This window comes from Alexandromys fortis, unplaced genomic scaffold (assembly GCF_014885135.2).
Source record: "Alexandromys fortis isolate MF-2015 unplaced genomic scaffold, M_Fortis_MF-2015_v1.1 scaffold_82, whole genome shotgun sequence".
NCBI classification, from domain to species: domain Eukaryota; kingdom Metazoa; phylum Chordata; class Mammalia; order Rodentia; family Cricetidae; genus Alexandromys; species Alexandromys fortis.
The window spans coordinates 2,092,291-2,106,870 of NW_026067963.1; the positions used below are offsets into that span (position 1 = coordinate 2,092,291).

General features: G+C 50.3%; 1 protein-coding gene across 6 annotated transcripts in view; it reads right to left on the reverse strand.

The window, feature by feature from the left end:
* The window catches only part of Nin (ninein), a 101,386-nt gene extending 90,732 nt beyond the window's left edge, over window positions 1-10,654 (reverse strand). For 4 of the 6 annotated variants that reach the window (XM_050153656.1, XM_050153654.1, XM_050153651.1 and 1 more), the window contains exons 1-3: window positions 10,498-10,654; window positions 10,068-10,114; window positions 1,304-1,507 (exon numbers count right to left, since the gene is read on the reverse strand). In XM_050153656.1, the coding sequence (XP_050009613.1) occupies window positions 1,304-1,486 (183 nt within the window). In that variant the 5' untranslated portion in view covers window positions 1,487-1,507; window positions 10,068-10,114; window positions 10,498-10,654. Of the gene's footprint in view, window positions 1-1,303; window positions 1,508-9,714; window positions 9,915-10,067; window positions 10,115-10,497 lie in introns of those variants that run through there. The other 2 variants (XM_050153652.1, XM_050153653.1) reach the window with 2 other exon arrangements.
* Window positions 10,655-14,580: the final 3,926 nt, after the last annotated feature.

Sequence of the window (14,580 nt, forward strand, 5' to 3'; positions counted from 1 at the left end):
GAGGCTCTTGGGGAGACCATTAGTCAAAGAAAGACAAGTGTGCTTCCTGAAACAAACTCCTTTATCACCAAAAAGCCTAAAACCTCTGAGGACCACATTGGGAGATGGTACTGTTTTCCACCACGCCTAAACCCCAGGCAGTACTCAAAACCCTGGAGCCCACGATATAACACACATGGAATACACCGCTATTCTTACTGCCTTCAGAATGAGTCTTTTTAACATTTTCTAGGAACTATACATAGTCACAGACATCTAATCTTCCTCAAGTGACCAAGAGTGGCCCAACTTTCTGCAATGAATTTAACTTCTTTTTTATTAAGCGTGATGTGAGCTGTTTGATCTCACGTCCATGACGTCAAGCCCCCAATGTCATTTTTTTTTAAACATTAATTTCAGGGTTAGGGCTAACCCTGTCTTCTTCACTCGACACATAGCCAAGATCTTCTACTACCCCTTGGGTCACTTATTGGCCTTGTCAGTTGAAAGACAGTGAACAGGAAATAAAGAGAGGAAGTCCAGCTGCTTGAATCAAGGTCATGACTCCTTCCTCAAGTTATAGCACAGGACAAATCCCGCGAACAGAGTGTCACAATTATCAGCACAGCTCAGAAGTCCCACCTCTTTCATTTTGCCCGGTCCAGAGGCAACAGTGAAAGACTCTACACAGAGCATCCTAAGTGAGGCTACTGATCATGACTGGGAACTGAAGGCGTTCTCAGATTGGAACAGACCAAATGTCTGTCTCGCTGCTACGGGGTGGGAGGAAGGGGAGCCTCTCTCCTCTTTCTCTTGCCTGTGAGGTGATCTAGGGGGAAAATATGAGCATTTGTTGTCAGATGTGGAAGTTAACATTGGCTTTCACACACACGCATGCCGGCCTGCGCTGTGTCTACTTTCCTGTCTTCCTGGATGGAAGGTTTAGTCTCCGCCTCAAAATGGCCCTCACAAGAAACAGGTTTTTAAAAGTCGGGCTAGAGACCTGCTCTTCCTGTGAAGGGCAGCTCTTCTTCCTCCCTTCTTCTTCCTTTCCATGGCAACCTTGCCCCTCCCTTCTCTGTCCCGATGATAAATGTGGATTCAACGAAATGACCCATAAAGAACAAGAAAAAAAATCTACCCATAATGCTCAGCACAGACTGAATTCACCATGCCCTTATCGCAGGAACAAACTGCATGCCCCTGGTTAACAGCCAGGCTGCAAGAGACAAGTTGCAACACACCTGTGGCTTGTCACCAGCCCCAGCACCCTGACAGAAAACCACGCCCCACTTCCCACAAACTGCTGTCCCCCAGGTCTTACCCTGCCCAAGAGGTTGTCCTGAAGTAGTGTCTGTTGCAGCACCGGGGCCACATCCTCCAAGCTCAGGACATGGCAGAGGTCAGTGAGTTCCTCTTGACCCAGAGACCCAGTTCCCAGGGTGTCAAAACTGTCAAACAGCTCCTTGAGTCGGGCCTCGTGCTGGTCCTGCTGCACCTCATCCATCCCATAGCCCACAGCGCTCACCTGTGCGGGACAGAAAGGAGTACAGGTTGGGGCAGGTCACTTCTGGACACATGCATCTCTTCCAGCCCCATCAGCCACTCGGGACACTGCAGCAGGGCCCTCCTGGCCAATGGTACTCCTACACACATTAGCACCAGGGGCAAATCTGCAATGTTACAACAGAAGGAGTTAGGCAGGGAGAATCTCAGCTCCTGTCAGATCATGGCCTGTCCATCGAACTCAGACCCAGGAGGGTTTCTCCCCTATCAGCCAGGAGGACTCAAGAAAGTGAAAGGCTACTTCTACCTGACAGTCAGGTCAGGTGAGATCATTGTCAGTACCAAGTCACTGCAAGGTCAGAGCTGCCAGACAAGTCAGCCAGCTCCAGACAACCTGCCCCATGCTGGGACCCAAGGGGTGAGCCAGCCGACTATTTCCACCGCATTCAGCCGCATTCAGCCCCAGCGACAAGAGAGGCACTGGCTTAGCCACCCCGATTTACAGGGGACCAGAGCCTTTTACTCAAAAAGCAACTCAATTAGCCTTGCTGGTGCAATTACATGCAGTATGACAGGAAGTATTCCCCGAGGCTCTCTGTAATCCCAGGGTGCTCTAGGTAAATCTTGGTTGCCAAGAGAAAGGGCAAAACACCACTCCAACCTTTCCCGTGGAGAGGTCCTGAGGAGCCACCAGCTGTTTCTGAGAATTAAACAGCATCTCCGAACTCCACTACCTCCAGCAACTGGGCTTCATTTCTGGCAGCCCTGTTCCTACAGCTCTGATCCCCCTGCCCTCAGACTCTAGTTCCCCGGCTTCCATTATCCCTAGGAGCAGTAAAAACCTGAAGCCATCAAAAACTCAGAGTCATCTTCTGCTAAAACTAAAACCACACAATTTCAGGTATTTTACTTCAAGCATAAGGTGTTTCATAGGCCAGATGTGGTGGTGCATGTCTTTAAACCCAGCACTTGGGAGGCAGGGGCTGGCAGATGGTTGGATTCAAGGCCAGCCTAGTTTACAGAACAAGTTCCAGGATAGCCAGGGCTACACAGAGAAACCCTGTTTCAATAAACCAGGGGGTGGAGGTTGGGGAGGATAGATGTTTCTCTCCCTTCGCATACAATAATCAATTTTTTTAGTGTGCTGGATCCGGCCCAAATCCTGCGCACCTGGAAGGAAACTTCATGATGCAATCAGTGGGTGTCAGACATAAGACATCCCCTTGGGAGGGTGACCTCAGCCATTTGCAATCAGGCTTTCATCCAGCCCCTTACTACAGCACACAGCACCTTCCTCCAGGGCCTGGGGGTGCGGCTCCGTAGTACACCATGTATGCATGTGCGCAAAGCCCTGGGTTCAACCCCCAATGAGCACTGACAGCAACAGCAGCACCTTTAATTCAACAAAGCCCTGAGTCAGAACTCAAAGGGCGGCTCTCAGTAACACAGAGACCCGGTAATTTAAGCTGCTACACACAGCTAGGACCCAAGGCAATGGAGCTTTCCGAAGCAATTCAGCGGTGCTCTAGGCTGTTAGCTTTCTTCCCACAGACAACTGTCCAAAATATGACAAGGCCAGACAAAGCATATGACCTCCGCAGCGAGGTGACCTCAGATGGGCTGGAATGACGCTGCCACACAGCTAGCTCACTGTTAAAGAGGGCCGTTTCCTAAAGCAGCATGGCAGGGTGTGGGTCAGGGTGCCTCGGCTTGGGAAGGTCTCCCCCAACAGCAGCTTACTCCTGAGGTGCAGCAGGCTCTGGCTGCCTTCCCAGGGTTGGTCTGTTGGGTTAACTAATCAGTATGTAAATGTTTTCAAAATATGTTGGGAGTGCTACATAAACAGCAGAGCTTCAGAAAAGAAACAGGAAGGTGTTAAACCGAGCCACAAAAGGAAGGCGCTCCGGCTAATGCGATTCACCAAAGCGGGCCAGTTAATAGTCAACTAAAATCTGCTGGGAACCCCCACGGGCTCTGGGTTTTCACAGCCCAGAGGCTCATTCTCAGTCCTCTGGGTTGTCATCTGACCAACTTCAGAAAAGCCAGCCAAGTCGACTTTCACGTGATTTCTGCATGCGTGTGTGTGTGTGTGTGTGTGTGTGTGTGTGTGTGTGTGTGTGTAAACTCAAAAGTGAAAGCCTCCCAACAGTCCCCTCTTCAACACCATCTTCAAGGGTTGGTGATCTCTCTGTCTCAGCCAATGGAAAGGAGCGAAACTCGCCATGTGCTGACAAGGCCCAGCCCTACCTGCTGCTTTGAGGCTGGTTAGCAAGGATGTCTGATTTAGGGAGGCCATTGGACTTTCACTAGATCAAACTTCCTTCATTTGAAAACAGCTTTTCTTTCTTATCCCTGAACTTCAGCTCCCAGGTTCCCCAGACAGCGAGCATAAAGCTTAGGAGAACGTTCTTCAGACTGAAATCGAGGGTGGGGGTGGGAGGTGAGGGGTGAATGGGGGTGGGTGGGGATGTGAGGGTGGGGCGGAAGGTGAGGGGTATGTGAGGGTGGGGTGGGAGGTGAGGGGTATGTGAGGATGGGGTGGGAGGTGAGGGGTATGTGTGCATGGGGGTGAGGTGATGTGGGAGAAGGGGGGGCTCCACCCCAGTGGGACAAGTGCTCCAGCTGCAGCATCCAGGAGATATCATACACGGTGACAAGCTGTCAGTTCTCATCTGGCACCAAATGCATTTTTGCTGGTGATACAATCCTCCAAATGTTCATCTGTAATTTCCCGTGCAAGAATTTTTCCCCTCCCCACTTGCCAAGAAGTACGCAAGCGTAGGGGCCACGGTTTCTACTTCATCATTGTCTTTCCTTCCCCCGCAAAATAACAATCCATCCTTTTGGCTGAGGGACTCAGTAAATGGGCTGACCTCATGTTATGGAGATTCCAGGGAAGGAAACTTACCCCCTGCGGGAGATGCCAAAATCAGCACAGACTGTTTCTGCACTGCCTTCTTTCACACACATTATCTCCATCTTCCTCTTTCCCAGGGCACTTTCAGTGTTAAGCACAACCAAGAAGAAATACTACCAAACTGCAGTGACGTCATCAAAAGTAAAATTTGGTGCATTGGAGATGATGCCAAAGGAGTCACAAACTACAGCTGCATTTTGTGGTGAAGAGACAGAACTTGGGAGGAGGATCTGTGCTGAAACACTTCTCAAGTCCCCTCGTTTAGACAATGAGAATAACAACAGCCATCTGGAAGGGTTATTCTAGAACTAAGTAGGGCAAGCTAGTGGAAGTGGCTAGGTTCAGAGAAACCGGTCCAGGAGAGGCAACTGAAAATCAGGCAAGAAAATATCTGAGGCCTGGAAAGGAAGTGTGAGCTCAGGAGAGTAACTCAAGTCAGTCATAAAGACGTCTGTCTTCAGAGCAGCCAAACTTGGAAGCCAGTGAGCAGTGGCTAAGAATGGGCCATCGGTGTCACCCACAGGAACATCACTATATTAGTAAGTGATGACAGTAACAGACAATGCTTGGCTCCCTGAGCCTAAAACGGCAGAATCCTGACAAATTTAACATCATGTAACTGCAGAAAGGCCGAGGCAGAGATGGGACCTCAGAAGGCATCACTATTATGTTGTTGCCAGCATTTACAGTGAGCACGGCCTATGCCGAGTACTTTGTGATCCATATAATTTAATCCTCCTAATTCAGGGACACAGAGAGTATCACTTCCCCATTTCAAATGTAGAAACAGGGTTTTGGCAAAATTAGGCAACCTGTTTGAGGCCACAGCATTACACTGGAGTGAAGCACGATTAATAAAACTCAAAGGCGGATATTGGGGTTCAACCTGAAGGTCAGAAAAACAAAACAGCTAGTCACCGGCTCTTACCTCAATCAACCTCAGTCAGAAATGGTGATCCTGCCTCCAGGAATCTCAGAATGAGACTGTGCTGGGATTAAAGGCATGCACCGCCTGGTTTCTATGGCAAACTAGTATGGCTACTGGGATTAAAGGTATGTGTCACCACTGCCTGGTCTGTAAGGCTGGCCAGTGGGGCTGTTTTACTCTCTGATCCCCAGGCAAGCTTTATTGACTAAAATACAAATGAAATGCCTCAGCCACGCGGTGGTGGCCCTTTAATCCCAGCACTCGGGAGGCAGAGGCAGGCGGATCTCTGTGAGTTCGAGACCAGCCTGGTCTACAAGAGCTAGTTCCAGGACAGGCTCCAAAACCACAGAGAAACCCTGTCTCGAAAAACCAAAAAAAAAAAAAAAAGAAATGCCTCTACAGTGGTGGAGCTATGTTTTGACTTAGAGCATGATCATTATTACCCCCCAATCTGATACCTGCACACCGGAAGCAACAACGGAGGGACGACGGAATGGCATCCCTTTATGTGGCGGCAGGCGGGACAGAACTGAGAGAGCCTTGGACAGTCTTAGTCCACACGCTCCCAAACTGGAATGGGCAGAGGTGGGGGAACCCCCGCCTATCTCGATCTACCGATCAAATGAGTACAGCCTATAAATCCCTAGGAATGCACAGGTACCATAGGCACTCTCTCTTCTTCTGAAGCAGCGCTGGCTTTGAAGCTGAGCAGAAATACATTCTTACGTTAAGATGACCGTGACCTTCAGTAAGGGGTACAGCTCAGGACTCACACATCATCCTGGGCCTTTCCCTGAAATGAATACTCAGTGTCTAATCTGGGAAGCCAGTGCTTTCCTGCTGCAGCAGGAAACTTACAAAGTTTAGAAGAGTAAATACTCCCTGAAGTTGCAAAGAACAGCTCCAGTTCAATGAAGACAGCCATAAACCTTGGTAAAGCTTCACTGAGGACCCTCCCAACCAGCCAGCCAGAAGCCTTTATGACTTCTTAGGAATAAAGGGGCCAGACGCTCTAACTAGGGAATAGTTGAATAAAAGGCGGGTGCATAGAGCGAGCAATCCAAACACTACCCAATAACCGTCCACATTGACAATGACTGGGAGCATCCTACTCACAAAGAGCCCTAAACAAGGCGAGGGCCACATCGCCAGGCCACAGACTTTGGCGGAGACAGCTCTCGCAGATCTGTGGTACATGCCACTCACTACTCGGCACTCCGCCACCCACCCCCGCCAATGACAACGGTGCCAACCGGGACTTAAAAAAAAAATAGGTGGAGGTGGGTTTGAAGTAATGAAGCGCCCCACAGAAGATCAGCATGAAGTACACGTATAAACTTTCCCATACCAGGTTATAGCAAGGAGCTTGTAAGAAGGGATGCCCAGCCAAGGTGGGTGTCCATTCTGGGCTGGAAGGGGTGAAAAGGGGACAAAATCTGGCAAGTGAAAACCAAATCATAAATAAGCACAAAACCAGAGTCCCTAACCCAGGCCTTTTATTTCCCTTCCAGATGGCCCAGCAGCTGAACGGCTCTGCGGAATGTCTGCGTGCCCCTCTAGGTCCAGCCTCTTTCCTTTCGAGAGTACCATAATAGATGCTTTCGGACCTGTGTTCAGACACAGCTGTTGGGGGTCCACAGCCCGGGCAGTGACCACCAAGTCACTCATTTTGTTACTTCGGGGTTGCAGTGATGAACACAGACAAACCCCGCCTGCTAAGCCTTTTCGTGTGTGCCTTTATTAGACCCCAATAATGCCCATGAGCAAATTAAAGTGTTCCTTTTTTCTTTCCTCTCTTCCACAAGTGTTTTTTTTTTTTTTTTACCAGCTGAAAAGATTTTCCAGGCTTAATCCTGTACCAATTTTAGTGTAAATGGAAATAATAAGGAGAATACTCAAGTGCGGGACAAGCTCCAGGGTAAGCAGCGGCTCCCACTTTTACCTAAATCACTTCTCCCAAGCACTGCTTGCTGCTCAGCCACAAACTGCCAAAGGCTCCCCGCTTTAAGCTGGAAACCACAGGCAGTACAGCATCACCAGGAACACAATGAGGTAGAGAGAAATGACAGCATGCCACTGAACAGTGGAAATTCACATTCAAATGAACTCGAAAGCTTGCTTTGCTAACCATATCCTAACATGCAACTGTGCTAAGGGCACCCTGTTAGCATTTATTCTCAGCCTAAACACACTTCAGCATTTTACTGTCCTGAACCCAGGCTTTTGTAACACCTAATAGCAGGTGGATTACCTAATCAGTTAAGGAGAAACAGCTTTGCAAAACACAGATCCTGTAACCTACAATCAACCACTACAGCAAACTACAGGGGCCAAAAAAAGTTGTTTGTTACTTTCTTTTCTAAAAATGAAAGCCTGAAACAGATTTAAAATTTTCCCTTTTTCTTTCTTTCTTGGAGGGGTTGGTTTTGCTTTTTTGGGGTTTTGTTTGTTTGTTTTTTTTTGAAATAGGGTTTCTCTGTAGCTTTGGAGCCTGCCCTGGAACTAGCTCTTGTAGACCAGGCTGGTCTCGAACTCAGAGATCTGCCTGCCTCTGCCTCCCGAGTGCTGGGATTAAAGGCGTGCGCCACCACCATCCAGTTCAGCTTTCATTTCTTGAGCTGTATTAGCATAAGTTCATTTAGGATGGCTGAAGCTATGAACTCCCTAGGGCATGCGTGGAGAAGGGCTGTCCATGCACCTACACATGGTATTTCACCAGTTGGGCTGGGGTATTAATATATAGATGCTTCTTGCCCTTTCCGTGCAGAGTGGGAGTCTAATTGCTTACACAAACTGTGGTAAAGAAGCAAGCTAATTGCTGATGAAGTTTCTCGTTTGCAAATATCCATAATGTTTTAAATTATCTTCTTTGTAAAAATAATTGGATAAGTACATCTTTTTGCGAGGTTCAGTGAGCCACCCCACAAGCCTCTGGCCAACAGATGCAAGATCAATAGCCAGAGTTCAAACTGCATTATTTATGGCTTACAAATGAGATGGCATCTATAAAAGTAAGCCTTCTGTCCGGCTCTGGTGACACCTGCCAAGCCTCTAGCAGTGGAAGACACAGAAAATGTATTTTCATTATCAACATAAAATGGAAGTTTCAAGACCAGTGAAACGTTAGTTTAGAAAGTCATTTACAGTGACATTTAAAACAATTTATATGAACAACATTTGACTCATGATAAGAACACTGCCTATTAAATGGAGATTGGCTGTTCAGAATTCAGTGGAGCCCTGTTCTTGTCCTGTGAGTTGACATCTTTTGATGTGAAGGACTGTTACACATCTAAAATGAAAAAAGAACTTGTGACATTCTGAGCAAGCACCTATTAAAATGACTGTGACATTTCAACGAGAGGACCACATACAGGGTGACTCCTCTTCTTTGCCCCGGTATCTGTGTTGGCCTTTGCTTAGGGCAATCCATTAGCTTTCTCAATGCTGCGGTTCAGAAAGGCCTCTCTCTAAAGCACCAGAGAGCTGAGAAAATAAACAGGCTGCCAATAGCTCCTCTCCCCAGAGGTTCTCATCACCTCCCTATGAACACCAACCGCAGACGAAGAGACCACACAAACTCCTCTCTCAGCCTGCCTGTAATGTCACCGGCAAACAGGAGGGGTATTTCACAGCTACTTTCAGTTCCACAGCGAGACATACTAATATTCCAGGCCAGCTTCCAACAGCCTATGCTACCACTGGAGAAGACATTAGAATTAGGCACACCGATACCCCCCAAATATTTCCTTGTGGTTTGTTAGGCCTCGGGAAGCATGCGAACAGATAAATTTATGCCAACATGATATATCTGAGAGAAGCCGACTGAGAAATAGTTCGTGGTCTCAGGAGCTTAGCTCGGGTGCTAAGGTGAGGTTGAGAGGAGCGCCCTAAAAGCTACCATGGCCGTCACGTAGACAACCGCACAGCCGGTACTGGTTGAGCTGCACGGAAAGCCTTCTCAAGACTTCCTCAACGACTGGAGAGGGGGGTTCCCGGGAAGGGACGTCGAGGCCGGCTCATAATAGTTGTATGGAAACACGATCTCTGGCAGGGCACTATCCCCAGCACTTGTCCCCTTTCATTTGCACCCTCGGGTCTGTCCGGACTGAGGCTGGGAACATCACCCCTTGCAGTCTCTCTGTTTCAGATAGCTTTTAGCGGAGGATGCTTTCCAACAGTTATCTTTTTCGGTGGAAGTGGGGGTGGTATTGCAGTGCAGACCCGAGCCTCGGATACTTCTTCCGCATCTACACCCACTCCTCACTCCATTCCACACTTCTCTGCTCTGGCGATCGAGTTTTCAGAACAAGTGTCAAAATGTATTGTCCCCCTTTCCTGCTAGCTGCACCCAAAAGTCTCTACCTGCACGGATCCCACGCACCTTCTAAAATCTCCACTTTTAGGACTCCAAACAGCCCTGCGTTCCCGGGAGGCGCAGGCCGACACCCAGGGGCTCCCCACGCAGACTTCTGGATCTCGGGGTTGCCTGGGTGGCCTTGACCCACAGAACAAGAACCCTTTCTGCTTGCTCCCGGTCCTGCCGGATGCTGGAGCGAGGCACAGTAACAGCTTTCAGCTCCGGACTCCTCAGGTCTGGGAGGCGGAGGTGTGGCGGGAGGGCGGGCCAGTCCAGGTCCCTAGCAACCCGCGCGGCGTCCCAGCTCCACCTGCCCACCCACGGTCGCGGAGCTCACACCCCCAGACCGGTGGTCCGGCCCCGCCGGCCTCGCCTACCTTCCGTCGGCCTCTGGGGAGCGCCCGCGCCAGCTGCCTCCGGAGCTCTGCAAGGAAAGGGCGCTTTGTTAGGGCCCCGCTAGCGCCGCGACACCGAGCAGCCCGCGCCGCCGAACCGGGCACGCGTCCTTCCAGAGGACGCGACTGGGGACCCGCGCGGGCGTCATTTCCATATGTAAGGGGCCAGCGCTCACAAAAGCACGCCGGCGCATCCCCCGCCCCCGCCGGCGCCGCGGCCCCTCCCCCGCCCCCGCCGCCACCCTCCGGCGACAGCGCTCCTCCCGGACCGCCACCGCGTGTTAGATCCCGGGGTCTGCGGGTCAGCGCGGCGCGGGACGCTCGGGGTCCCCAGCAGACGGCGCGTGGGCAGCCAAGGCCTCGCGATCTCCCAGGTCGCTAGACTCCCGGGGGTCCCCAGCTTGTCGCTCACCGCGTCCCGGGGCTCAGGCACCCCGTGTCACAGCACAGACCATGACCTCGGGGCTCTTGAGCTCCGCCGGGCGGCACGGGTCGGCCGCGCCCAGCGCGCTCGCTCCCGGCTCAGCTGCCGCCACCGGGAGATCGGGCCGCGGGGGAGGAAGAGCCGGGCCGCGCAGGGAGGAGTCAAGGGGACGCCGGCCAGGGCGCGGCTCCTCCTCCTGCCCCGGCCGAGGGAGGAGCGGGTGGCGGTTGTGAGCCGGCGGGAGCGAGCCCCCGCCTAGGAGATTTGAACTTGGGAACGCCCTGGCTCTGCGTGTGGGTTCGGCGTCTCGAGGTCACCTCGGTGCACCAGCTGGCACTGCCACCAGGTCCCTTGCCCGTCGCCTCATTTTCCTCTCAAAGGCATCCGCTAGCACCTGGTGGTTTGGCGCAGGGCCCACAATGTCTCTGGAGAGTGAAGACCCCAGCCTGACCTAAAGTGGAAGTTCGGGTGCCTCTGTAACCTACAGGCGACCCTGGAATTCCCAGCCCTGGAGAGTCTTTTGAAGGTCACAGGAAAGGGTCCCAAAGAGCAAAGAACCCTGTAGAGCGCTGAGCCCTCTGGACCTCTTACCACTTCTAGAAGCATCAGTAGCTGCCCACCTCATCCTCCTAGGTGCCCTGTCCCTTGTCTAACCTCTGATGATGCAGTCAATCCTTTGCCACAGGGTCGCAAATCCAGGCTAGAGGTGGAAGGAGCTATAGGCCGGAGGCAATACCTTTCCTGGGATCCAAGAGTGGCCCTTGTGGAAGAAAGGATCTGCCCAAATTATTACACTCTCAAGTTATTTTCACAAGAACGTTGGATAAATTCTAGGGGACAGAAAGGAAACTGGCAAGTTCAGACTTCTGGAAACATGTGACAAGCACCCTGAGGAGACAGACACACAGCATTTTAAAAGCCAGGAGGCTGGAAGCCCCAAGGAGGCAGACAGATGCCTTAGCGTTTTTTTTCAAAGCAGGAAGCTGGAAGTGCCGGAAACCAGAGCTTCCTACAGAAAGCCCTTCACATACCTAGGATTCAGAACAGCTTATCTGCCGCAGAACTGCCTAGAACTTAAATGCTCACAACCCAGAACCCAGGAAACCGGTGAGATTTTCGTGGAGCCCCCGGCCGAGCATGGCCTAGTTCCTTATTTTCTGCTTATATTGTGCTACAGTTCTGCAGAGTTAAGAAAATTGAATGAAGCGTTTAGAGACTCTCCATGATTTCTTACATGAATCCACGGTTGTCTCAAAACTTAGGAGACACATATAACAAAACCACTTATCTGAACAATCCAAATCTCTGCTACAGTGCATCTGGGGAATAGGAGAGCTCCTCATACCCATCCCTTTTAGCATACAGAAACTTACAAACACAGCTATTCAGTTGGCCAACACAACTCATCAACCCACTACCCAGATACTTACAGAGACGTCATGAACAAGAGAATGAATCATCTCGCTGAACACTCAAACAACCAGCAGCCTCAGCCGGGAAGGATGGAGAGGCAGCTTCCTTGTTTCGATCAGCCTCTGCCAGGGCTGGTTATCTCTCCTGATTTCACCACCAAGAATCCTTGAGAAGGAGATAGTGCCTTAGATCAAAGCAGGATCCTTGGGGCAGGCGCTCTCAGAGGCGGTGTTCACTCCTTGCGGAGGAAAAACAGACTGCTAGGAATGGTGTAACTAGAAAAACACAAGATTGGTTTTTTGAAAGGATGCGCTAGGGTGGAGTCAGTGCTGGGATTGCCTCCAGCCTTGCCACAGAGGAGGGGACAGCATGGAGCCAGGCAGTTACTACTGGGTGGTACAGGGTTCTGGAGAGCACGTGTGAGGCAGATTCTTTAAGATCCCGTGCCTGGAGGTTAGGTTGCACAGGGTGGGTGGTTAGTCTTAGAAAAAAAACAAAAGCTTCACTTAGAACCAGCCTATCGCTTGGCCTTAAATAGTTTTCATTCTACTTATAAGAAAAAACTGTAAAGCGATGTGAACGTTTGCATGGCGATAATGGCCACTGTTAGTATTCAGGCGCTGTACTGGTCTGCCCGTGGGGTCCTGACAGGATGGAGGTAATGGCCACTGTTAGTATTCAGGCATCTGTACCGGCCTGACTGTGGGGTCCTGACAGGATATGTCCTCAGCTGCATCCCCTAGAGCACCACCTGTGCACATTAGCTACATTCCCTTTTAAAAGGGCCCTGCCCACCTCCTGTACTCTCTCTCTCTCTCTCCCTCTTCCTCTCCCTTTCCTCCCTCTCCCTCCCTCCCTCTTTCTTTTCTACCCCTCTTGTCCCCAGGGACTGGTCTCTGCCCTCTTCTCTGCCCCTTCTCTTTCCCCTTCCAACAAACCTCCCCTGTGAGCCTGTGAGCACTTTTATTTGTCGTAGTTCATCTGCTTTTGATTTTGATCTTCATTTTGCAGAACCTTGTTAATGAAGCCTGGCACCTTGAAGTATTTGCCCCTCTTGTTTGGGGTTTGTTTTCTGCTCGCTACATTTATGCGTTTGTGTGTTGCATACTGCAGTATTGGGCTGGAGTTGTCAGGTGTTTCAAACTTGCAAAAAGTTGACTGTAGCACATGCCCTGAAAGAGGATGTCACTCCGTTTCTTCCCGAAGAAACTTTAGTCTTAGATTTTGTTTGAGACAGGGTTTCTCTACAGAGCCCTGGCTGTCCTGGACCTCACTAGGCTAGCCTTGAACTCACAAGAGATCAGCTTGCTTCGGCAACAAATAAAGTGCTGGGATTAAAGGTGTGCACCACCACACCCAGGCTTAATGTGTCGCCCCAGCTGGTTTGAGAGCCTGACCCTCCTGCTTCCACAACCAGCAGGAAATTTTATAAATGATCAGAATCAGACAATGAAGATAAATTAGAGAAAGAGAAGAGTGAAGTAGAGAGGGGAGATGGGCATGGGGTGAAAAAATGAAATGGGGGAGAAGGGAGAAGAGGGTTTAGGAAGGTAGCCTTCCAAACTTCCTGCTACCTAAAGAATGATGCCCTGCCCCAAGTAAGGGCAAGGTTGCGGTTCTGACCCAACTCAACCTACCACCTCCGTGTTGCCGTGCTTTTCTTTCTTTCTTCCTTTCTTTCTTTCTTTCTTTCTTTCTTTCTTTCTTTCTTTCTTTCTTTCTTTCTTTCTTCTTGAGTCAAGATTTCTCTGTGTAATCTGGCCCTGTTGTCCTGAAACCAGGGTGGCCTTGAATTTACCGAGACCACCTACCTACCCCTGATCCTGAGTGCTGGAACTAAAGGCGTGTGCCACCACGCCAGGGTTCATGTGTTCTTTCCTATTCACAGAATAGCTCCCAAACCCTTCTGGCTAGCCCAGGAACTAAGTGAAAGAGAGAGATGCCACGCTTTCTCTCGGAGGAGTTAGATGGTGAAAAGAGGAGAGAGAGAGAGAGAGAGAGAGAGAGAGAGAGAGAGAGAGAGAGAGAAAACTGTATTCCAGAGATGCAGCAACAGTCCACCAGGAAGAAAGAACACTAACAGAGAGAAGGGAGTGGTTGGAAGATTGGCCTTGGCCTTGACCCCTGGCCACTCTCTTCAGGACTCCGTCTCTCCGCCCTCCTCTGTGAGGTATATAAAAGAAGAGATAGATTCGGCTCAAATTTTAAAGTTAACCAGGACTGCCTTAGTGTTCTGAGGAGGCATTCTCAGTCCCTGACCTTAGAGAAGAAAAAATACCCGTGTGTGATAGATTAGGAGATTCCTTAAAGGCGGCACTGGACTTTGTTGGGCAAACATACACGGATTTCAGCACAGCGGAGCAGAGGACAAGGATGTCGCTAAAATATGGCTGCCATTCTCATTGAGACTACTGCCTGTCACTTGCTGTCCTGGTGCCTTTCTAGGCATCTAAGACCCACCCCAGTAGAGAAAAAGCCAGTCCTCGGGCTGGAGAGATGGATCAGCGGTTAGGAGCATTGCCTGCTCTTCCAAAGGTCCTGGGTTCAGTTCCCAGCAACCACATGGTGGCTCACAACCATCTGTAATGAGGTCTGGTGCCCTCTTCTGTCCTGCAGGCATATACACAGACAGAATATTGTATACATAATAAATAAATA